Source organism: Zootoca vivipara, chromosome 3, assembly GCF_965207765.1.
Source record: "Zootoca vivipara chromosome 3, rZooViv2.hap1.1, whole genome shotgun sequence".
Taxonomy (NCBI): Eukaryota; Metazoa; Chordata; class Lepidosauria; order Squamata; family Lacertidae; genus Zootoca; species Zootoca vivipara.
Genome location: NC_142586.1, coordinates 65,004,212 through 65,029,691, shown reverse-complemented (window position 1 = coordinate 65,029,691; position 25,480 = coordinate 65,004,212). Strand labels below are relative to the sequence as shown.

General features: G+C 43.3%; 1 protein-coding gene across 1 annotated transcript in view; it reads left to right on the top strand.

The window, feature by feature from the left end:
- The window catches only part of CNKSR3 (CNKSR family member 3), a 66,726-nt gene that overhangs the window by 27,852 nt on the left and 13,394 nt on the right, over window positions 1–25,480 (top strand). The window contains exons 2-7 of the mRNA XM_060272769.2: window positions 2,542–2,705; window positions 12,037–12,239; window positions 14,436–14,523; window positions 16,506–16,547; window positions 20,068–20,187; window positions 21,686–21,745. Coding sequence (XP_060128752.1) covers window positions 2,542–2,705; window positions 12,037–12,239; window positions 14,436–14,523; window positions 16,506–16,547; window positions 20,068–20,187; window positions 21,686–21,745 — 677 coding nt within the window. The remainder of the gene's footprint in view (window positions 1–2,541; window positions 2,706–12,036; window positions 12,240–14,435; window positions 14,524–16,505; window positions 16,548–20,067; window positions 20,188–21,685; window positions 21,746–25,480) is intronic.

The window sequence follows — 25,480 nt, the reverse complement described above, 5'->3', positions numbered from 1 at the left end:
AGGTGCCCCAGTTCTGATTATCTTATTGCTGTCCTGCAGAGGAATTTACCCAAACAAAGAAGCTTTTTCACATTCGACTAGCGGATTAATAACGCTTTGCGTTGTTTCCCTTAGCATTTCGGTGTGTTCCTGATACAGTGATATCTCTTACAACTGTATGAGTAGATACTTAAGTTCTACTTGGAGCCAATAGCTGCGGCTTGGATCCAAGTTTGTGATTTCTTCTAAATAGGGCTCTGAATTTGTTGTTCAGAATCGCCTCATTCATGTCGGAGACTGGAAATTGGCATGAATGGGGTGGGTGGGCAAATGCAGCTCAGTAGTAGAGCACATGCTTTACATTCCAAAGGTCCAAAATGATCAGGTAGCAGCGGTTGCTAAAACCATCTGACTGACTTCTGCTCTCAGGATCTCAGACAGACTAATCAAAGCTGGGGTAATAAGGCAGGCACGTCCAACTCTCTAGAGCAGGCACCCCCAAACTGCGGCCCTCCAGATGTTTTGGCCTACAACTCCCATGATCCCTAGCTAACAGGACCAGTGGTCGGGGAAGATGGGAATTGTAGTCCAAAACATCTGGAGGGCCGAAGTTTGGGGATGCCTGCTCTAGAGACTGTGATCTACTCCCAGGGGGACAGACCAGAGTTGGTAAGCTTTTTTTAGGAAGAGTTCGCTCACCCAATACTCAGCAACCCTCCATCCTTCCCCCACTCTGTCCCCAACTCAGGGAATACAACCAACAATACCTGTTGATCGCGGTCGACCGGTTGGACATTGCTACCGTGTTTCTCCTAAAATAAGACACGTCTTATATTTATTTTTCCTCCCAAAAAACACACCACGGCTTATTTTCAGGGGATGTCTTTTTTTTTTGGTGTCTTTGCGGAGGGGGGAGAGACGGAGCGAGGCGAAACGGTGTGTGTGTGTGTGCAGAGCACAGACTGCCCACCTCGCGGGGGTAACCTCCTGCTGCTGCACCTGGGTAAGGAAAAGGGGACTTCTCCCACGCACGCACAAGAGCACCAGAAGAGTGCTCTTCGCGCTGCACTGTGCTCCCCGAAGCGGCAGCACGAAGAGCCCGGTGAGAGGCAGCTGCGGCTGCAGGTGAAGCCCGGGATCTGCGTGGGCGACTGGGGGCGAACGCACTGAGCGCTGCGGCGGTGGCGAAGAGGCGCCCGATCAGCCTGCTTCTCAGCTCAGTGCGTTCGCCCCCAGTCGCCCACGCAGATCCCGGGCTTCACCTGCAGCCGCAGCTGCCTCTCACCAGGCTCTTCGCGCTGCGCTGCGCTCCCCGAAGCGGCTCCCACCCCCGGCTTATTTTCGGGGGATGTCTTATATTTATTCTACTAATTAAAAGCCTGGCATGGCTTATTTTTGAGGACCGTCTTATTTTAGGAGAAACACGGTAGTATAAGGCTTCTTCCTATGTTATTATGATCTGATGCCTATTGCCAGGATTAAGTAGTAAACTAGTGAAGGATTGTTTTAGATAGGAGATTCATTGCCAAAAAAAGGTACTTGCCCAGAAGAAGTGCCAGATCAGATTGCTGGTTCATCCAGGGCACTATATAGTATATACTGGCTGCAGCTTTCCAGAGTTTCAGATACTGGCCTTTCCCAACCCTGCTTGGAGATATTGAGGAAATGGAAGGGGTGCAAGTCTCTACAAAGTTTATCCGTTCAGAAATCTGCAGTAGGGAGTATACAACAACATAGGCTTTCTTTTTAAAAAAGTAGATGATATCTGCTGATCTACATATTGGCACTAACAAGGTAGCATTTTGAAAGCGTACACTGTTCTGGCAGTGGTGAAGTGGTTAACATGTATTGCTTGTGAGCTTTGTAAAATCAGGTGTTCATTTTTTTGCAGTCTCCTTCAGCATTTGGTTATGCAGATTCTCCATGCAGATTCAGCATTTGGTTATGCAGATTCTCCATGGCATCATAGCACTGCAGCACAGGACAAGCAGGAGGGTCACAGTACCTTTTGTCTGCAAAGTCCTGTTGTGATGCTGGAGAATGGCCTACTGAGAAGGGAGCTGAGAGGTTGGAGGTAGATTGCAAGAGTGATTAAGTTGGAAGATGAAGAGAGGATTGCAGGATTATAGGTGGAGGCTAGGGGTTAGAGTTAGGCGTAATGCATGACTAAACCACTTTTTTTTACCTTCTGGCGCAATGCGATGCACTGGATTGCACCTACAGCGCTACCCTTTGCAGATTTACTCAGAAGCAAATCCTATTACATCGAATGTGATTACTCTCATGTAAATGTGCAAGGGATTGCTCCTAGTCAGAGCAGTGCTGTTGGGGTTGGGGAATAGAGGAAATGCTATTTCCTAAGCCCTACTGGGCTTGTGGCCAGGGCAAAAGAGCATTTATCATGATGGATAAAGAGGGCATGCGATCTGGGAGTGTATTTTTTCTCAGCATTTCAATTACCATAACTAGGCTAGAGAATAGACACGTTGGATATTTGGTGGGTTTTTAAAAATAAAAATAAATAAAATCAATATAATTACAACACCTCTCTTTCTTATTTAGGGTTGGATGATTGCTTGCAGCAGTATGTCCAAAAAATTGAACGTGAGAAGATAAACGGTGCTCAGCTACTACAGATTTCTCACCAGGATCTTGAAGAGTTGGGTATCACCCGGATTGGACACCAGGAGCTCGTTTTAGAGGCCGTGGATCTCCTCTGTGCACTGGTCAGTAAACATACGGTGTTGAAATCCTCTTGCGTTTTTCTCACCCTGGCTAATGGAATTATTTGTCAAAAGGGAGATAACTGCAGCTCCTGAGCTCTACAGCAGATTGTATCAAGAGTGAACCAGGTGAAGTTGAGTAAAAAGGCAGACCAATATCCAGGCCTCACGTCTCTTTTAAAAGAAGTCAAGTGAAGCTGATACAAAAAAATACAGTTTGCAGTTATGCATGGGGCAGCTGTTTAAGTGGTGACACCAGCCTGAACTGGCACCGTTGATGTGAATATTTCAGACTAGGGGAGCCTTTGCAGTGGGTTCCTGGAATGAATGCCTGAATTGAGACTGGATGAAGGTTAACATGTTGATTAATTGAGGCTGAACCAAAAAGTGATGAAAATTGAGCCAAGACCAAGAAGTGGAGAAAATGAGCCAAACAGGTTTGCCTGTCTTAAATGAAGTCAGCCACACCCTTCTCTATGGACAAGGTTTGGCATCTCAGAGGTGCTCCTGGATCCTGTGTTCCTGCCCGATTCTCCAATGGCTGGGGCTGCTGGTCCTTAGGCTGGTGAGCTGCTGTAGCGTAGTTTCTCAGACAGTATTTAGCACTGGTGCCCATGCTTAGGCAGCCTTCTGTTTTTGTCTACAGCTGAGCTTTTTATGTGGACTTTATGAGGAGGAGCCTATGAATACTGTTGGAAGCTGCAGCTCGTGCAGAATGCTGTCACTCATCCTTATATAGGTGGGGTAGTGATGAATTGCAGAGAGCATGTAATCCCAGTTTAAGATCACCTGTGCTGCTTCCCTATATGCTTCTACACTCAAGGAAATTGCTGGCGATGACTACTTGTTTATAGCCCTAAACTTTCTAGGGCCTTAAAGCAGGGATGACTTACCTTTCATGGTGAGAACCACAAGCACCCTTGGCCCAACCTTCAAGAGCTGCATGCCAGGGCTAAGTGCGGCCACTCCATATTCTCACTCACATACGCTGCCCACCTATGCTCACAGCCCCTGTCCTTAGCTCATCCACGTAAGCGGTTATTGGCACAGAATGCTTTTCAGAAATATTTTAATAAACAAAAGCAAATGAGACCTACCAGAAATATTGGTTATCAATGGTTCATATACTGACTGGATGGAAATGGTCAAATCTGTAGTCCATAGTTCTGTAGCAGTTCCTTAGCAGATGGGGTGTATCCATTCGTCCTCCCTTCAAAAAAAAATAAAAATCAGAACAGAAATCCAATATCTGGGCTAAGAAAAAGTGGGCTAAGAAAAAGTCATTCTTTGACCTGGATGAATGACAAAAAGGTTGTTGGTCTCATTTCATTCTGTTTCTGTTGGCTACAAGAAATAACAAGGGACAATGCAGGGCTTGTAGGGGTATCTCCTGCGTCCTTTTAGCCCCATCTCTGCACTCCAAGCTTGCCTTACACTTATAAACCCATCATTATAGTCATGATGTATCTGCTGTATTTCTTTTTTTAAAAATAAAAAAATGCAAGTACAGTCATACCTTGGTTGCCGAATGCCTTGGAACTCGTACGTTTCAGCTCCTGAATGATTGAAAACCGGAAGTGTGTGTCCCGGTTTTCAAACGATTTTCAGAAGCTGAATGTCTGGTGCGGCTTCCGATTGGCTGCAGGATGCTCCTGCAACCAATCGGAAGCCGCGCCTTGGTTTTTGAACGGCTTGGGAATCAAACAGACTCCTGGAATGCATTCTGTTGGAGAACCAAGGTACGACTGTAGAGCAATGGCTGTGATTGCTGATGCTCAGCAGAAAAGTGATGGGGCCAATATGGCAATGTTCAACTCTCTGTTTTAAGATGACTTAGGCTGTGGGTGGCCAGACACTGTCTGACAATGGCAACAATGGCATAGATATAGAGATATAGAGGGTTCCCATGGGCTTGATCAGGATGCAGTTAGGCCTATGGCTGCTCCCTGCCTTTGGAGACCATAGGTACAGTACATACGGTATACAGTGGTACTTCGGGTTACAAACGCTTCAGGTTACAAACTCCGCTAACCCAGAAATAGTACCTCAGCTTAAGAACTTTGCTTCAGGATGAGAACAGAAATCGTGCGGCAACGGCGGCGCAGCAGCAGGAGGGCCCATTAGCTAAAGTGGTTCTTCAGGTTAAGAACAATTTCAGGTTAAGAACGGACCTCCGGAATGAATTAAGTTCTTAACCAGAGGTACCACTGTACTATAGCTCTTTAGTACATGGCTCTCTAGTTAGCCTTCTCTGCCCTCCCCCCACCTCTTTAATTTCTCTTGCATTAGCGATATTGTGTTGGATACAGTTTATGACAGGGATACACTGGGGCTATGTGTTTGTTCAAATGCTGTGAACTGGTGCCAGAAGTATATAGAGTTTCATCCGTAAGAATGGTGGGAAAGAATTCTCTGTCACTCTTTTTGCCCTTACTCGGCTACATTCCGTTCATTATGTAACACTTCTTGTATTTGAGTGCATTTATTTCTTAAAATGGGCAGAGCTTTTTGCCTCCTTGTATAAAATGAGCTCATGTTTCAGAAAGGGAGGTGGGAAGGGCACAAAACAGAAATAATTTGTGCTTGGTAAACTGGGGGGGGGAGGGAGGGAGAGATTAGGTGACTTGTAACAAATCAGCTGTGTTATGTTTGAAGCAACTGACCTAAATACCCCACCCGCCTCTTTAATTATACAGTTACAAGTATCATAAGCTTTTAAAGAGGGTGCTAAGAAAGGATACAGTGGTTCCTCTGGTTACGAACTTAATTCGTTCTGGAGGTCCGTTCTTAACCTGAAACAGTTCTTAACCTGAGGTACCACTTTAGCTAATGGGGCCTCCCGCTGCCGCCGCGCCACTGCCGCACAATTTCTGTTCTCATCCTGAGGTAAAGTTCTTAACTCGAGGTACTACTTCCAGGTTATCGGAGTCTGTAACCCAAGGTGTTTGTAACCTGAGATACCACTGTATTTTAATTAGGCGACTGTATCATCTGGTAAAATTGTGAGATCACTGGACAACCTCTTGCTTGGAATAATGGATAAGGCAGCCACCTGAGGGCATTCTACCATTCTACTTTTTTTTTTTAAAAGGGGATAAAACGAACAGAGCTGGATGTCTGCCAAAACTCAAAGCTGTATTCTATCTTCTTCAATTTCCTCCTAATTTCCTTCATAAATGCAAGTTTTGACCTTGCTTAAGAAAGTTCTTGTGGCTCAGCGAAAATGACATCCCGCCCTATGTTGGAAGCAGGGTGAAGGGGAGAATATGTTGTATTTTTGGAATTGCTAGAAAGTGGTACGGCATTGTCTTCCAACCATTGTACTTGACAAGCTGTGACCCGCAAGCTATGGTGTGAAGTTGGCTTGTTTTCACTAACCTTATTTTAAGAGGAAATGTGCATAACAACAGTGCATATATTAGAAAAAGCAACATGTAAGAAATCATTATATTGGAACGTGCTTGCAAAAATGTGTTTATTAGTCAAAACTGCATACAGAAATGCGTTTATCAGAAGAAAGTCGTACAAAAAGGGCTGAAAAGCTTTCTTGAGGGTTAAGAAGAATAGCAAATTGCTGCAGAAATGTGGTGAAGTGAATTTAAGATTGGAAAAGTGAAACACGTAGAGAACTGAAGTTGACAGATTTGCCCATTGCCCAAGGATGAGTAGCGTCAGGATTGGCAGGAAGGCCACTTTGTGTGTGTGTGAGGGGGGAGCTGGATGTCAGGGTTGGCCCTCCACCCCAATCCAATTTTAAAGTGTCATTCCAGGAAATTTAATTGCTGTTGGCAAGGAGAAGAGGAGGATTAGAGTTGAACTTGGTTAATCCCTATTTACCCATGAACTTGCTGGGTAGCCCTAGGCCAAATCAGTTTCACTCTATAGTTCCAGGGACTAATAGTAATGCGGTATATTAGTGAGCAACAAACCTCTGTAAAGATGAATGCAATAAAAATGCCTAGGCGCGGCTTCTGTTCTACACTGCTGTGCAGATAGTAAATAATTGGATTGTGTGAAGTAGTTTTTATTTTATTTTAAATTTACCATTCCAGTGCCACGCCTGAAATATAGGGGGGCAATATTAGCTTTTCTGACTCTTGTTTTGACTGGTGTTGTGGGATGCATGGGTTACTGTGCTAGGCATTCTGTCTGTGTAAACTATAATAAGCCTTTAGGAAACCTTGTCAAAGGCAACTTGATCCGCAACTACTCAGATTAATGATTAACAAGGCAGGAATGTTTGACCTTAGTGTGTTCCCAGGGATGTGTGCTGTTTCTCTGTGTACGATGAAAGGGTGTGTTGAGCTGAAAGGGGGCTTCTGATATGTTTTGTATAATTGCCTATGTAAATATTTTACTAAAGAAAGTAATACGGGCCACACATTTCGCATAAAAAATACTTTAAAAACATTTGTTTTTAACCTTATTTGCCATAGTTCCTTGGAAATTCGACTGCTAAACTTGTATAGAGTAGGTGGAGAAAGTGGAGAAAGTGCCTGGTATTCTATCCTTAACCCACATGGGTGGTTTATCCACGACTCACTTCCCATTTAACTTTCCATTTTGCACCATCTCAGGTTTCCTTATTTGTGAACTGAGGACACTGTTCTCTGCTAGGGAGAGCTGTGAAAATAAATTATTATAGCCTATTTATAGAAATAGTTTTCTAAGATTGAGTGCCACTCTCTAAACTGTTGCATGAAAGGGAATAACTCCCTGACTGGGGTGGTGTTACAAGCATTTCTGTCTAGCTTGTTCCATCTGAGTTACTTGGATTTCTTTAACTTTTAGTAAGGAAGTGGCCAAATACAGTAGCTTGCATGTGTGCTCTATGGTCACCATCGCTCACAACTGAACTGAAATTCAGCAAACATTTTAGATGCACAATTCTTGAGCGGTCATGCTCATGACAACTTCCATCTTATTCTATCTGCTGGGACATGCACAGCTCCTCCCTCACACACTACATACTGGATAGAATGCATGAGTGTTGCTCTGCTGATGGAAGGCATCTGTCAGCTGAATGGTGAAAGGGACCATTTTTGACAATTCCTTCTCTTCCCCTTTAAGTATGTATTGGTGGCCTTTTTGAGTGGGTGGGAAGTTCAACAACAACAACAACAACATTTTATTTATCCCCCACCCATCTGGCTGGGTTTCCCCAGCCACTCTGGGCAGCTTACAACATATATAAAACATAGTAAACTATCAAACATTAAAAACTTCCCAGGAGAGGGCTGCCTTTGGATGTCTTCTAAAACTTATATAGCTCTTTATCTCCTTGACATCTGAAGGGAGGGTGTTCCACTACCGAGAAACCTCCCCCCTTGGTTTTGTTGTTTGTTTGGTGGTTTTGCTTTGTTTTATAAGTTGTTTGGAGTTGCACTGGCAAGAAAAAGCGACTAACAAATTTAGTAAGTTATACTAAATTCCCCTGAAGGCAGCCCCTCATGCCCTGCAAAATCTGTTAAGGGTTTTTTTTTTCTAAGCCTCTGGAGCACATGTTGAGATGGGGGCCGTAGGGAGACTGAATACTGCCTCACTCACTGTTCCACTGATGGATACCTTCCATCAGCTCAGAAACACACATTGGATTCCACCCATTTTCAGCAGGGAACATGCTACATAAGATCTCTCATTTATTTTTAGACACGTGTGCCATCTGCTTCTCATAACTGAGCTCAGGGCAAACCTGTTCCCCCCGCCCCTGAGTTTCGGTAGAAGCCACTTGTGGGCAGCTTTCATTGGCCTGCTCTGATGTCTATCATGATCTCCCCACCACCTTCTTGGAACATATTTTCATATGACTTCTGGCTTTCATAGGCTTCTGGCTTCCACTCCTCTAGTGTGGCAGAGAGTAGGTGTTTAGAATCTTTTGCCTCATTTTTTAAAAATTTTGTTGGATCATCAGGTTCTAATAAATTGTCATTAATGCTAACTATAGCTTAAAACAGGTGTGGGCCTTCATGTTTTGCTTGTGAGGACATTTTGGTCAAGCCACACCCACCTGCCATACACATGTGGGGCAGGCAAAGAAGGTTAAAGTGAAAGCAGTTTTCCAGTTGCCTGCAAAGCCCTTTGCAGAGCACTCCGCAAGACCCAACAGTCAGCTGATTGTCACATGGTTTGATTGTAACATCAGGTAATTGACAGGAGAGTGGCTCTTCCCGCTTGCCAAAAATGGCATGTTGAGGTTGCGGGAGATAAAAATCTATGCTGCTGACCAGCTCCAGTCCTGCCCCCGGCCTGCTACCAGGGTGGATTTGATTTAAATCACTAGTCATTAAGACTTGATTTAAATCATTTTTTACAGGAAGACTCATTCTTGCTGGTATAATCTTAATATTTACAACCAGATGAAGGTTTTTGAAATAATAAATTTTCAGTGTACCATATTCCGGCGTATAAGGCGACTGGGCATATAAGACAACCCCCAACTTTTCCAGTTTGGGATATACTCGCCGTATAAGAAATACGACCCGGTGTATAAGACAACCCCCGACTTTTGAGAAGATTTTCCTGGGTTAAAAAGTAGTCTTATACGCAGGAATATGCAGTAGTTTTTACAGTTATATCAAGAATGACTGATTTGGTTATACTGTTAGAAATACAAAGACAGGTAATTATAAAATTATTGTTTATATTTGGACAACTTTTCTGCTGGACTTCATTGGAAGGAGAAAAAATCATTCCCTTAATAACAATGTAAACAATTTATTTAACAAAACAATAACATTATAGCATATGTATCCATGTGGTTAAACGATTTTTAAAAACAACAACTTAGACTGAGTTTTAGCACACATGAAAAACTTAAAACAAATCCTTATTTATCTCCCGTTTGGATTACTGCAATGCGCTGTATGTGGGGCTACCTTTGAAGGTGACCTGGAAACTACAACTAATCCAGAATGCAGCAGCTAGACTGGTGACTGGGAGCAGCCACCGAGACCACATAACACCGGTCTTGAAAGACCGATATTGGCTCCCAGTAAGTTTCCGAGCACAGTTCAAAGGGTTGGTGTTGACCTTTAAAGCCCTAAACGGCCTCGGTACTGTATACCTGAAGGAGTGTCTCCACCCCCACCATTCTGCCCAGACACTGAGGTCCAGTACCGAGGGCCTTCTGGTGGTTCCCTCATGGCGAGAAGTGAGGGAACCAGGCAGAGGGCCTTCTCGGTAGTGGAACGCCCTCCCATCAGATGTCAAAGAGATAAATATACCTGACATTTAGAAGACATCTGAAGGCAGCCCTGTTCAGGGAAGTTTTTAATGTGTGACATTTTAATGTATTTTTAATCTTTATTGGAAGCTGCCCAGAGTGGCGGTGGAAACCCAGCCAGATGGGTGGGGTACAAATAATATATTATCATCATTATTATTATTATTTCCTGATGAATAGCCTTTGGACTATAAAGTACCAGTAACTTAAATAGAAAACTATCTTTAGAAACATTTTTCCTCCAAAAGCATTGTACAGTATTTTAAAAATCTGTTTTAAATTTTAAAAAATCCAATTTAAATTTTTAAAAATCTGATTTTTAAATATTTTTTTAAATAATAATTGATTTTTATCTACCCTGCCTGATAAAGGTAAAGGGACCCCTGACCATTAGGTCCAGTCGTGACCGACTCTGGGGTTGCGCGCTCATCTCGCATTATTGGCCGAGGGAGCCGGCGTATAGCTTCCAGGTCATGTGGCCAGCATGACAAAGCTGCTTCTGGCAAACCAGAGCAGCACACAGAAACGCCGTTTACCTTCCCGCTGTAGCGGTTCCTATTTATCTACTTGCATTTTGACGTGCTTTCGAACTGCTAGGTTGGCAGGAGCTGGGACCAAGCAACGGGAGCTCACCCCGTCACAGGGATTCGAACCGCCAACCTTCTGATCAGCAAGCCCTAGGCCCAGTGGTTTAACCACAGTGCCACCTGGGTCCCATACCCTGCCTGATACCCAGGTTTAAAACATGTAATCTTCATGCCAACTTCAAAGTGAGCTTGCTTAAACTAACCATAGTTAAGCATAACCACAGTTCCATGTTTGGATGGCAAGCTGTGGTTAAGTACGGTAAGCGGAAACAGAAATTCCTCCTCCCAGTCACATGTGGAGAAGGGTAAAAACAAATGCCCAAGGCTTGCTGTGGCCCAGTCACATCATGCTGGGCTACAGTTTAGCATGACGATCAAATGCAGACATAAATTGGAATAATGGGTTGTTCCTCATTGCATAATTGCTTTCAGGAGTTAATCATGCAGTTACACCCTCATTTTATAATGACGCCTAATTATTTGAAATATAGACCCTGAGAATTCAGCAGCTCAGAAAACTCTTTGTTTTGTGCCATATGATTGTTGCAACTTGCTTGACCCAAACAGTGGCTCACTGCTGAGCGCTTTTACCCTTTCCTAGAGGGGATGATGTTTAGAGGGGATTCCTTGCCCATTAGTAGCATTTGAGGGTTAATAGAAAAAAGTGCCTGTGTTGGCTTGTATATATAGCTGGAAGAACTTGGCCAGTAACCGGATTTAAAGCGTGTGGGAGGTAAAGCAGCATAATAACAAAAACAAATCTCTTGGTGTCCTATAAAAGGGAATGGAAAAAAAACTGATGGAGGACTCACATTGGAACAACTTGTCATACTTGTTTATAAGTAATTTTGAAAGGTAGTTGGTTTACATTACTGCTGTGTTTAAATGCTTGCTTTATTTATTAAATCTCTTAGTGCCTGAGAGCTGCCTTATGTAGAAAAAACTTATCCTCAATTGCTGGCTGTGTACAGATGAATTTTAGAATTGTAAGTTTATCATTTGCCTGTGTACATGTCTGCCTGTGGTCTTGGCTGCATCCAGCTTTGAAGTTTTCATAGCTCTTGAACTGCATCATAGGAAAACCGAAACCAGCCTCAAATTATGGTTAAAGCAGTTTTTTGAAATGGGGTGTGGGGGTGGCGTAGTGTCCTTACATACAGAAGCCCCTAGCTTGTATGCTGCTTCCTCCCTTTGCCCCCTACACTTTTGTTAATTTACCACTTAGTCTCAGCAAACCATACTTTACAATTTCATCTGAACTCGAGTAACTAGGGTTTGCAAATTCAGGAATGCAAACTAGGACCAAATTTGGCAAACTGTGTTTAAGGTTGCTGTTTGTTTGTTTATTAATGTTTTGAAGAATATATACATATGTGCCCGAGAGATGGATACTGGACGAGTACACCTGACACCTGGCATCCTTTGCAGGGCAGCTTTCTTCATGCTTTCAAAAATACTTTGAAAAGACATGATGGCCACTTAAATAATAAATAATGAATAAATTAAATCAAAATCTCTTCCACAGAATTATGGTCTTGAAACGGACAACATGAAGAACTTGCTTCTTAAGCTACGAGCTTCTTCCAACAATCTGCAAAACTACATTGGCAGCCGGAGGAGAAGTTCAAATTATGATGGAAATACCTCACGCAAGCCTCCTAATGAATTCCTTACTTCAGTGGTGGAGCTTATTGGTGCTGCTAAGGCTTTGCTGACATGGCTGGACAGGTAGGATATCTTGTATGCTTTTAAACACAAACATTAAGAAGGTAATCCATATCTTTTAAGAATCTGTATTCCGTCCTGATGCCGAAGAATTGATGCTTTTGAATTATGGTGCTGGAGGAGACTCTTGAGAGTCCCATGGACTGCAAGAAGATCAAACCTATCCATTCTTAAGGAAATCAGCCCTGAGTGCTCCCTGGAAGGACAGATCGTGAAGCTGAGGCTCCAATACTTTGGCCACCTCATGAGAAGAGAAGAATCCTTGGAAAAGACCCTGATGTTGGGAAAGATGGAGGGCACTAGGAGAAGGGGACGACAGAGGACAAGATGGTTGGACAGTGTTCTCGAAGCTACGAACATGAGTTTGACCAAACTGCGGGAGGCAGTGCAAGACAGGAGTGCCTGGCGTGCTATGGTCCATGGGGTCACGAAGAGTCGGACACGACTAAACGACTAAACAACAACAACAACATTCCGTCCTCCAAGCCCCCCCAAAAGCACCCCCCCCTCAGACTTTAAAGGGAAGCTGGGACAGACATTTCTCCTTGCTTGCCTTCTTGGGATTCTTTGTTTACAAATAACCTTTATCTTGCAGTATCTTAAGTGTGGAGGTAGCACTTTCCCAAGTGTACTTCAGCATAACAGCACCTCCACTTTGGAACTCCCTGTCTATTGATATTAGGCATGTGCCTTCGCTGTACTATTTTTGGTGCCTGTTAAAAAATGCTTTGTTTCAGCAAGTCTATCCAGATATGTAAATACAACACTTATTTTAATATCTAATTTTATTTTATAATGCATATTTTAGAAACTGCTGGTTTTTATTTTATTTTTAGGCTAACTTGTTTTTAACACCTGGTTTTATTAGCAATTTTAATGTATCTTCATATAAACTGTGTAGAGTTTTCGACATCTAAATGGTATATAAATCCTGCTAAATTATTTTTTTTAAAAAGTACAGTAAATAATATTGTGCCTTAAAGTGGTCTTCCCTTATGCTACTGCAAGGAAAGATTACATGGAAGTTTGCCACTTTGCATTAGGCCATTCTTGACCCAAGTTCCTTAAAACAACAATGAAATATAATCAGTCTATAACTTACAGTGAAATCCTATACATAGTTGTTCAGAAAAGAATCACATTGAATTAAGTGGGGTTTCCTCGCAGGTAAGTGGTTTAGGATTGCAGCCTGAATTTTCTGTTTCTCCACTATGCGATAAAAGGGAATTTGGAGTAGCCCCAGAGAAGTGAAGGGCTGGGAGGCAGAAAGCGTGCCTTTCATCTTCTGGATAATACTGTTGAAAAGTTAAGGTAGCTGTCATCAAGTTTGTGCCTGCAGTCTGTTTTGGACTGCAATTCCCATCAGCCTCATCGAGCACAACTGTACTGCTTGGGGCTGATACGAGTTGTAGTCCAAAAACAGCTGGAGTGCAGCAGGTTGGTGAAGGCTGATCTATGGCTACAGTTGCGGATATTTCCACAGTTTGAGGCCTGAGATAAACACAAAAGTCTCTCACATCCTGCCAGCCCTCCAAAGAACTCTGATAGTGTGACAGGAAGAGACATCATGAGAGAGATTGTGGAAATGACAGGATCTTGTTGAGAAGCTGGAATGGATTTTGTTTTTTACCAGGGCTTGGAGCTGTTGACTGGAAGCTCGCTGCATTCTTTCTTCATCCACTTTATATTGTAGCGTCCCATCCCCCCCACCCCAACCCCCCCGTTTCATTGTTTATAATATGTGCATATTGTATTTGTTGTTTGGTGAACTGCTTAGAGACATATGTAGTTTATAAATATGTAATAACTTCATCACAAATCTTTCTTTTGAATACTGTGGACCAGTTACTTATTTTCAGGGCTAATATATGTTGTGGCCTATCCTGGTTTGCTTTCCCCTTTCTGTCCATATGCCGCCACCTTTGGCAAAGCACAACATAAAAGTGGGACAAGCCTTGACTTTCCCATGATCAGAGGAACCGGGTGAGATGAGAACTCGTTGCAAGCAGAGTTTTCAATATCTGGATTAGGGTATAAGTGTGGTCATTGTAAGCAGACCTAACTAATAGGGTTTTCTTTTAAAACAACAAGCACAGGAGTTTATAGCAGACCTGTTATTAAATATGCTAACCTTGTGGTAATGACTACTGTTGTGTGGCCTCTCTTTTTTCTTAAAGGTCCATTCTTTTCTTACCACAGGACGCCGTTTACAGGGATAGCTGACTTTTCTGTCACAAAGAACAAAATCATTCAGCTCTGCTTGGATCTTACCACCACTGTTCAGAAGGTCAGTTGATACAATGTGTATATAACCCACCAACCATTCTGCATCTGACCTTGTTCCATCCACATTTTACAAAAAGGAGGGCAAAACTTTGGGTGTGTGGAAGTAACCGCAATACAATTTTACACGTAGCTTGGTAACAGAAACAAATTTGGAGTCCTGGGGATTTTTAGAAATCATTGGAGGAAGCAGGTGTATGGAGACCGTTGCCAAGTTTTGTTGCTCTGGCCTCCCACAGTCGACACTGGGGGGGGGGAGCCAAAAACCCCCCCAGTGTTGTTTTTAGGAATTATTTACTTGGTAAGGCTATTAATTTAGCTTGTTGTAAAACTCCACACCTATAAGTCACCCAGTTACTCGGCAGCATTTTATTGCATGAGTATGTGGGTCACATTTTATGAAAATCTGGGCCATGTATAAGCATTAATCTTCCCTAGATAATTTGTAATGCTTTCTTTATTTGAATTTCCTTTTTTTTCGACCAATGTGGTATAAAGGCTGTCTTGTGATAAACCAGTTCTCATTATGCATAGCTATGTGTGTTTTCTGCAGTAGCCCCTTCAGTTATAAAACTATAGTGGATGAGGCACATCTCTGGTTCTATTTTAAATATACTTTAAATGCTCGTTTCTTTACTGTGGGGGTTGATTTAGGACATGGCAGATGTTGAGATGCATTTTAAATGGCCTATTTTGTCTTCCTTCGGTTTTATAATTTTAAAATACAATTAGATAATGTTAAGTTTTAAATATTTTAGTGTTATATATTTCTTTGATTGTAAACCGCTTTGAGAGGCAGTCTTCCCTGAAAGGTAGTATTGCTGCCCAGAATTTAGCAACATGGCCATGCCCTTTCCCATCCTGGATTGAATGCTAAATATTTAAAGTCTCCCCTAGATTTAAGCTGGGCTCTCCATCTTGAAATTTCTGCTCATGCACTTTTTCAAAAGTAGAGAAAACACTATAATCTTCTAAACGAGCTTCTTTTAGTTCAAAGTCTCCTTGTAGTTTTTGCTGAGTAAATAATACTTTGACTTGAATTCTTTCAGTGGCATATTTGGAGAGGGTTCTTTTATTTTTGTGTTAAAAGCACACACACGACCAAAGGCTTTAAATGTGTGCACACATTCTGAATCAAGAAGTGAAAATGGAGTTTCACTGGTGCCACAGAGCTTTCCTGGCCACAGCTTCCAAACATTGCCCCCCCCCCCCGAAACTTGAAGACCTTTCAGAGCAGAGTGGGATCTGACATCGGAGTCTGCTTTTTTTTGGGGGGGGGAGCTGGCATAAATCAGAGCTCCCTGCCCCCCTTGTGTGAGCAGAAATGCCTTCTGCTCATGAAAGGCACAATGCATGTTGTAAAGTGCATGTTGAAAGGGAAGGCTTGTAGCTCAGTGGCAGAGCACACTTTGTATGCCAGAGGTCCCAGGTTCAATCCCTGCTGTCTCCAGGTAGGGCCGGGCAAAACATCTACCACCTCTCTGAAACTGTGAAGAGCTGCTGCCAGCCAGTGTTGACAATATTGAGCTAAATGACCGCTGTTTGACCCTCTGTTTCTTTAACAAATCATTTTACCTCTTGTGAGTAAAGGTTGAGATAGAAAGGACCATGTGTGCTAGATGTGATATTACTTATATTTCTTGTTAGCGGAATCAGATCGTGGAAGGTGCAGATATATTGCCAAAATCACATGTGAATTTTCTTGTGAATGTAAAATGGAGTCCTTGGTTTCCACTGGGTTTTTCTTGTAGAAGGTGCATGCAGAATCTGCTTGCATGAAGGGAATAGTTGCTGCATGTGAGTAACTGTGGTTTTGCATGGAGAGCAAGCCTTTCTGGACCGTTGCCAAAGGCATCTAAATGTCACCTGTATTTCACACATCTTTTACTTACTGTACAAGTCAGCAGTGTCAAAAGTGTTGGTTTACTGCTGCATAAGGGTCTTCCACTAATAGAATATTTGCTTTCTCTCTTTTTTTTAAAAAAGGACTGTCCTGTGTCTGAAATGGAAGATAAAGTTCTCAGTGTAGTAAGTGCAAAAGTTTCTGTTTAAACTCTTTCTTTGAATGCCTTCCTGTTCAAAACTGCTCTTAGAGACAATACTGATTTGAAAAGAAGCTTTGTGTATTAATGGAGCTCACATACCTTGTGCTGCTTGCATTGCGTTCTTCTCTCTCATCCGAGATGGAACTTCTGCCCCGTGTCTCGTGGGAAGAAGCAAAAGTTCCTTATTGGATGATAGAGAAGAGTGGGAATCAGGCAGTGCAAGAGATCTGAAGTCACTTGCAATGTGGACACATGGAGCAAGTGGAATGAAGCCAATTGCTGCTGCTACGCTTCTAGGTATATAAATGAAACACACCACTTTTTTTATAATTTACTGCTGAATTACTAAAGCAACAAACCGTGGGCTTATTTTGTTTTGCTTGCCCTAAGGAGTTGCCGGCTAATTCTTCAAACATTATTGCTTAGGCATACGTTAGCATTCTGACACATGAAAACGTCACGACACCCAAAACAATCAAAAGCCCAGGAGCAGTAAAGCTGTCAGTGTGGTAGCAAATATACCTTGTTCTTACAGAAGACCTGCACTGCTTATGGTTTCTAATTGCACTTGGTCTGAAAGGGAGTTTTCCCAAATATTTTTGCAGCAGTCTTGTAACTGGAAGAGGGATGCTTTGACATGCCCGTTATATTTTTGCAATGGTTAATCATCTCTTCCTGCTTTTGGCATGAATCGGGCTGTGTTCTTTGATAAGGCCTTCCGCCTGCTGATAGATGCTTAGGAATTCACAATAGCTAAAAATAAACACACACACAATTCAATCGAACATAGAACAAGTAAAGAGTTTTTTACCGTCCACCGTCCCCAATTTTCCATATTCCCTTCCATGTATGCATTGCAGTGGTTACTACACTTTTTTGCTGCAGTATTGAGGCATTTATTTATTTAACTCTCAAAATGGCATGTGTGTTAGTCATTTTGTTAAATATTATGTATACTGAGTCAGATTGCTAACCCATTATTATTTTTGTCTGTCAATGCCTTTTCTAAGGTCTTGGGGCTCTCTTTTTCACAACCTTGTTGGCTGCCGTCCAATTAAAAATGAAATGCCCTAGCTCTTGCTTAGGGGTCTTGTGTATGCAAAGTGTTTGCTGCACTGCTAAACTTTACAACAGCTGCTTCTCACTTTGCCTACATCACGGGTGTCAAACACAAGGCCCGGGGGCCTAATCCGGCCCGCCAGACCTCGTCATGTGGCCCGCGTAGCCGACAACGACAATAGCCGCTGACAGTAGTTCTGGAGCCTGCGATTGGCCGAGGGTCAAAACCGGGGGTGGGGCTGCAGGCGGAGGCCGGGGCGCTGGAGCCGCGCTGACGGCCTTGGCCAGGGAATTTCAATTTTGAATGAGGCTGAGGGAGGCGGTGGAACAGCGGCCAGACGGGGAAGTGAGATGCAGGAGGAGGAGGAGGAAGCCCGCCGAGGAGGTAGGAAAGCCCTACAGGTGCCACCGGCAAAGTTGGTGCCGGGACAGAGCAGTGCTGGATTTTTTTTTTGGCGGGCTTTGCTGTTGTCTCTGAGAGCGAGTGAGGCGGCAATGGGGAGCCGCCGCCCGCCGCTTCCCTTCCTCTCCTCGGCTGCATCCGGGAGGTGGGCGAGCGAGCGGGCGAAAGGGACGCGGAGTGAGCCTGAGGGGGAAGTAGGCGAAGCGCAACAGCCGCTCTCTTGATGGAGCCGGGTTTCCCTTCCCTCTTCCCCCGTTTCTCCTCATAGACACTCGGGAGGGTGCCTGGCTTTTGCTCTGCCCCCCACCCCCGAGCCGCCCTTTGGCTTCTCAGTTCCGGCGGAGCTGCTCCCCGGGGGGCGGCCGGGAGGGAGGCGACGACGACGGCACGGGTTCCTGCTCTTCCCGCTCTGCCGCCTCCTCCTCTCAGCCCCTCGTGATGTAGGGCTCCAGATGGAGTCGCCTCGAGGTTTGAGTAGGTGGGAGGGGGATTTTTTTGGGGGGGGGTTTCAAGCCTCCTCTGCCTGCAGTCCCTGTAGGGAGAGGCGGCGGCGAAGACGACAACAGCGCGGGTGGGCGGAAGAGCAGCTCTGAGGCGAAGATGCACGTCTGCTGGGGCTGCCGCCGCCTTCCTCCTCGGGAAATCCGCTGCCCTCCCTCAGCGCGAGCGGAAGGGACTCTGGCGCTGAGGAAGGAGGATGCAAAAGCAAAGCAGGGAGTTGGCGTTGCACCGCATGTTCCTGCCCCTCTCCAAAGCATGGGGTGGGTTGCAGCGTGTGGCATCCAGCCTAGCGGGGTTTGGGTGTGCGCAGGGCGGGAGAGGGAAGCCCTCTTTCCATCTGCAGGTTTTTAATCCCAGCAGTGGCTTTCTCCTTCCTGCCGAAGGTTTAGTTGCGCCCCCCCCCGGAAGCCGTCGATCCCCACCTTTTGTTCAAATTTCCCTCGTTTACATCCCCTCCCACACACGCGCCACGACGCAGGAATGTGATCCGCGTGGGGGCGGGAATGAGCTTACATTATTACAAAAAACAGTAATAATTGAATGCAGTGACAATAATTTATGATAATAAAGAGTGGACACATAGTCCTACAGACGCAACTGGCCCTTTGAGGGTGACCAAACTGCTGATGCGGCCCCCGATGAATTTGAGTTTGACACCCCTGGCCTACATTGTCCTCAGAATGTGAAGGCACGATTCTGTATGTATTAGCTGTTTGGTGTATCCTTAAATTTTTATTGCTGTTTTACAATAAATTTTAATTTTCCCCGCCCCACAAAAAACCCAAAACATACATCATTCTTTTGAATTAAAGGCAGCTTACCTAACAGTGAAAAAATAAAAAAAAATTATTTAAAAATAAAATATTAATATTCCGCCTGAATGGATCTAATTAACTGTACCCAAATAGAAAAGTCTTTAAATGCTTATTTTTTTGGGTGGGTGGGTGGGTTCTTAATTAATTTGGATTTTTGTGAGATTCCAGGGGAAAAGGATGTTATTGTTGAGGGGAACCACAAAGAAAACACACATTTGCATCCCCTTTTTCTGATTTGGTGCATAAGTGATAAAACTGAAACGATGTTCTTGATCAGTGATGATGAAAGTCTTAGGATTCAAGAGAGGAGGGAGTCTCCAAGAATCTGAGCTATTTAGGGCTTTAAGGGTCATATACAATTGGACTCGGAACAAGGCGTCTGTGCATATGATGCTCTGAGCCTCTTCCTTTAGGGAGCAGGCCATTGTGCTCTTCAGTATCCAAAGCTTCCCCACTGTAAACAAGAGCAGCCCTTTGTGGAGCTGATTAGTGGCCTTGCTTCAAGTTACAAAGGCCTGAATTATGGCTGCAGGATTTGAATATGTCACAAAGGACCAGCAGCTTTCTTACCAGATGGAGTTGATGAAAGGTAGTGCTGGCAGCTGCTGCAGCCTATAAATCTGGATGCAGTGACCCCTTTACTTGTGGGGAGGACGGAGGAGCTGTGTTTGTTGTAATACAAAAACAATTGCAAAAGTAATCCTGTGGCGCTTCCTTTGTTTTAGTCCAAGGTTCTAAATGGAATTTGCGATAAGACAATCCGATCTACAACTGATCCGTTGATGAGCCAGGGTGCGTGTCTCGAGGAGGTTCATTTAACTAACATCAAACCTGGGGAAGGCCTGGTAAGAATATTTTCCTTCCTCAAATCCTGAATTGCTTCCCGCTATCATTTTTTCAAGTGCATTTATAGTGGCTTAATCCTTGAAGGCTAATGTGATGAAACTGGTGTGAGTTTAAAGTACACAATCCAGAGTTCCACGTGCACAGGAACTTCCAATATTTTCTACAATCTTTTCTACTGTTCAGTATCCCTATGTACCTAGAGGGGTGGAGAAGATCTTACAACAGAGAGCTCCATACTAGCATTGATACCTTTGTACGGAAGCCATTACTGTTGCTGTTGAGCTGTAACATGACTAAGAATGCAAATGTCAAGATGTTGACAGAAGGAACAAGTTATTTAGTTTAATAATGTAAAAATTAGACAATAAAGACCTTCCCCTTTCAGTGGCAATAAGTTCAAGATATGCAGAGCTGTTCGAGTGGTGTAAACCCTCCTCAGAAAATGTTTTGCACCAAAAAAGAGCTGGATTTTGCATGTATTGTGTGTTTATCAAGAAGGGTTGCTTACATTGTATGCAGACAACAGGTTTTCAGGAGACATTGCTGTATACCTTGGGAAATTACCATACTGTATTGTGTTTTCATTTTGTCCATCAGTTTGTCCCTCAGCCAAACTGTTTTTGCCAATTTTTGTAGCACTTTGTGTAGCTTATGGGGGAAAGCTGCAAATAGCTCCCGGCAACAAATGTGTATATTTTGGTTTTGCTCTCATCGACACCTATTGGATAGTACACCTCCCCAATGACTTGGAGCTCTGTGTGTGTGCATGATGGTGGGGAAATGTTTTATTTTAACTACAGTACACAAAAGGATGCATTCTTATCAGTCATCATGGTCCTTGCCAACTCCAGAATTCTATGATTCTATACCTTCACATGCAATTATTTTAAAGGACTGAAGGGGAAATCCAAAAGGAATCCTTGGCTCAGCCTTGCAATCCAAGACTTTTTATTTATCCAGGTCATCCTAGGAGTAAAATTGTCTAGATCAGATCCTGCTTGTCAATTTTGCTATTATGTTGAGTTGTATGAGACTCAAAATAAGCAGTTCCCATTAGAAAAGAGGATATAAATTGATGAACATTTCCCTTCTCTGCAGTGAGACACTCTCTCACTCCTTTTATATCAGGGGTTGCCGGTATGGTGCCCCCAGAGGATTTTTTGGTGTCCACAGCACCCCCCTCCCGGCCTGTCCCCCCTGCTGAAATTAGACCTGAAAGCAGCATTCTGCTGATATCAGTAAAATAGTTTGTGGTGTCCGCTTGGTTGCGGAATGTATTGGGTGCAACTGACAATTTCTTCAATGTTTCCGTGAGTCCAAAAAGGTTAGTGACTGGGTTCACACAGTTAAAGAGTGTTTCATTGGGACTGGTGCCAGAGTGGGATTATGGGAAAAGTTGCACTTCATAAATAGTTGTCTCTGTTGAGCCTCAATATAATTGTGGATGCGCTACAATTACTGTTGCGCTAAATTTATCTTTTTAACTATCCATTTTAGGGAATGTATATAAAATCTACTTACGATGGATTGCATGTTGTTACTGGAACAACAGAAAACGTGAGTATTTTTTAATGTTTTCCTCCAAACAGAATTAATTAAAGCTATCTTAGATGAAGATGAGATCCAAGATGCCAACTTGATTAAAAGCAGATTCTGAAGCCATATTTTTATTTATTTATTTGGGTTTTGTAACATTAACATTAACTTATCATTGACTGTGGTAATTAAGTGTGTGCTTGTCTGATGGTGTCTGCCTGTCTAATATCAACCCCTTAGCTCAGTTTGCAGTATGCAAATAGAGAAGAGTGTTTCAAAATGCCGCTGGGGTTTGAAATAACTGGAATTACCAGAACTATTGTTGAGTAAAGCGCTTATAGTGTTTGGTCTAGTAAATGCTGGCTGAGCAAATATGTTTTTCCATAATGTGCTCTGTCCTTTATAAAAGCAGCAGCAGGATGTTTAGATTAGTAATAGAATGTAAGATTCCATTTGCTTCCTGGGACAAACACATTTTTCAAGATAACAGAAACAGATCTTTTTAATTGCAAAGCCTATGAAGGGTCAAAAGGGAAAGACTGGTTGAATGTGTTGGTTGGGGTGTGGAAAATAATTGCAGCCACAATGAGGATCATATTTCTGCTGAACTGAAAGACAGTGCTTGGCAGAGTTCAGAATGAAAATACAGATTTTGATGCTGATTGTAAAGCTTAAAAAACTTCTACACATGCAAGTGTTTAAATCTGTCAGAATATCTGATGACTTCGAGTTACAGTTTGAATAAAAGTTCCTGGATTGCTTGGCACATATATCTCAGGATTTTATAAGCATGCAAACTGTTACTGATTCCCTCCTTCCCTAAAGGAAACACAGCAGGTTAGCAGTCATAAACCTTTGGGTCTCCTTTATGTCTCTTAGAGAGCATACTTGAAAAATCCTAGCTTCTTTTCTTTGGGGACTGCATATCTCCATAGAGGAGTAAGTGATTTACAATTAGTAGAATGATTCCTTTCAGACATGGAGACTAGACATTGCAGTTGCTGCTGCTTCTCATTCACTGTCCATCCAATAGTGTAGATAAAGGAGAGCATGAGATGGTAGATATTAAAGCTCTTGAGTTGTTCAAGAGGAGCGAGACGTGTCCGATTCCAGTCAGGTGACAGGATTTCCCAGTTGTTTTTAATGGTTTGTGATTTCCTGCTTTTGGTGGGAATGATCTGACCCAAACAGAGCTTTCCAGTCATCTTGCAAACACTCATGATGCAAGCCTAGAGGGCTGTATTGTTTGTTTCTTTGAGAGCTTTTGCAAACAGCTTTTCGTAATCCTGACAGATATTCCTTGGTATGTGCAGTGCACATTTTTGGACGTCTATGATTGCGTACTCAGAAAGATCGTCTGTTGGATTCTTTGCCAAATAGGTGTTTCCGTTCCAAGGAAAAAGGGAGTTGCCCACTGGAGGTTCCCCGTCTTCCCAGGCATCTTGCCTCACTTTCCCAATAGCTTTCTTTTATGAAGGTGCTGCTGCTATAGTTTTTGCCTCCGGAATGCGTCAGATTAGATGGTGAAAGGTGAGGGAGTCTTTCCTAATGAGGCTTTCAGTTCTCATCTCAGGTAGCCCAAGGGGATTGTCCTGTCCTCCATTTCCCTTGATAAGGGAACAGAGGAAATGAGACATTTGTTTCAGTTGTATGAGTCACACATCAGCTTACAGTACCTTTTCCTTTCTCTATGAGTGGGATGTCAGGAGTATCACTGGATGTGAAGTGGTCATAATGGCATTGGAGACATTTAAAGCAACAGCTGCAGGAGAATGCTGTGTCCTGGACAGAACAGAGTAAATATTTAGGTGCCAAACTGCTGCTTGCTGATAGTTAACAAGGCAGACAACAGGCTTAGTTAGGATATTTGTGATAAGTTTTTTTTAACACCTCTATGTTTCAGTACACATAATTGACCCTGCAGCATGTTCCCTACGATAAAGAAAAATCTAGTTAAATTTGCAAGCTTTTTATCAGATGAGTAAGCAATAAAGAACATGCAAACTAAAATGCTTCATGTGTGCTCGAGACAGGTTTTAAAGCAAAAGAAACATGGTGTTCAGTGGTATAGCAGCATAAATAACTAAAACTGTGTGTCTTAGAATCCATTGTTGTTAATGGTTTTTAAAGTTTCGGGGTGGGGGGTTCTGCTATAACTTCCAGTTGGTTTAGTTCAGCCTTCCCCAACCTTGTTCTCTCCAGATGTTGGACTGCAGCTCCCATCATTCCCAACCATAGGTGATGGTGATGGGGGCTGATGGGAGTTGGAGTCCAGCAAACAACTGGAGAGAGTGAGGTTGGGAAGGGCTCGCTCATTTTCGCTTTGTCAGGGCCTAAGTATACAGCAGTGGTAGACCATGTGATATAACTGGGTTACTGTTATATAGAAAGTTGTGTGTGAACGTAGCTCTAAAGTGTGATATGGAAGCTGTTCCCTTCCTCCATACTTCCCATTCTGAAATGACCTCATCCACTGTTCTCTGTCTCCCCTCCCCCTGGGGTGGCCCTGTGTTTTGGAGCTGACCCCCGCTGGGAGAAAAGTGCTAGGATTAAGCAGTTTCAGGTGGGAAAGCTCACGTAGGAGAAGCGATCATCTCCCTGTCCCTACCTGGTCCATGCTGTGCCTTAAATCTCTTCCTCCGATTTATAGGTTTTCAGCATGACTGTGTCATGTAGCTACCTAGCTGTGCCTCAACAAGTAATGAAAACACCCCTTTTTTGCAACAGTTCTTCTCTCTCTCATTCTGTCAAAATAATTTCGGTTTGTGACTCTTTTGCAACCCAGACCGGGGCTCATTTCCATTGCTTGAATTTATGATCCAAAGACTCACAACAGAAATATGTAAGCTGCCTCCCTTAAAATCTGAGATGACAAATGGGACCCACAACGACATGTTGCAATTGGGAATGCTTCTGCTTAGGGAGCCAGCCAGCCATGCCTCCCTTGAGGATAGTCCATTTTCTTTTCCAAGTAAAGCTCAGTATTCCATGGCTGCTCGGTCACCCTTGGGCTACTCCTCTGTCCCTTGCAAACCTCAGGGTTCTCCTGAACATGCTTATATCTCTTCCTTGCTTCACAGTAGCCCCATTTTGACCAAATAGCTTTTGGCACTTGCCCCCCCCCCCCCGAGTCTGCAATTAGAGGAAGTGATGTACGGTAATACCAAGACTCTGTTGAATCTGTGAAAACAATTTAATCCAGGGATGGGGAATTTGTGATTGCTGGACTACACCTTCCCATCATCCCTGACCTTTGGGTGTGGTTTGATGGGATTAGGAGTCCAGCAACATCTGGGAGGCCTGAGGTTCTCTGACCCTGGTAAAATCCATGCAAGTTGTCACTTGATTGTAGCACCATCAACTGCTGACTGTGAACATGTGACTCATATTCCTTAGAATTTTCCTTAGACACACAAGTGATGTGATTGCATCAGCCAGTAACTCCTTTAAAAACAACAACAACCCAAAACAGGATATTTTATTTTATTAAACATTCTGCTTAATGATGGAAGTTCTTAAGCAGTACATAGAAATTACAGATCTCAGACTGTCTGAAGCTGGCTTTCTGTGTGTTTGTGTGAAGGAAAAGGCTTTCTACTAAGTGTTCTATGTCTTGCTTGGTGGGTTGGAAGCTTGTAGCAATCCTAGAGGTTTATTCCATGTTTGGGTGTGTTTTTTTGGTTTTGTCTTTATCTCCACCACCACCACCACCCCTTTCTGGCAGTCAGTGTAGATTTCCCAGTTCCTGATGCAAAG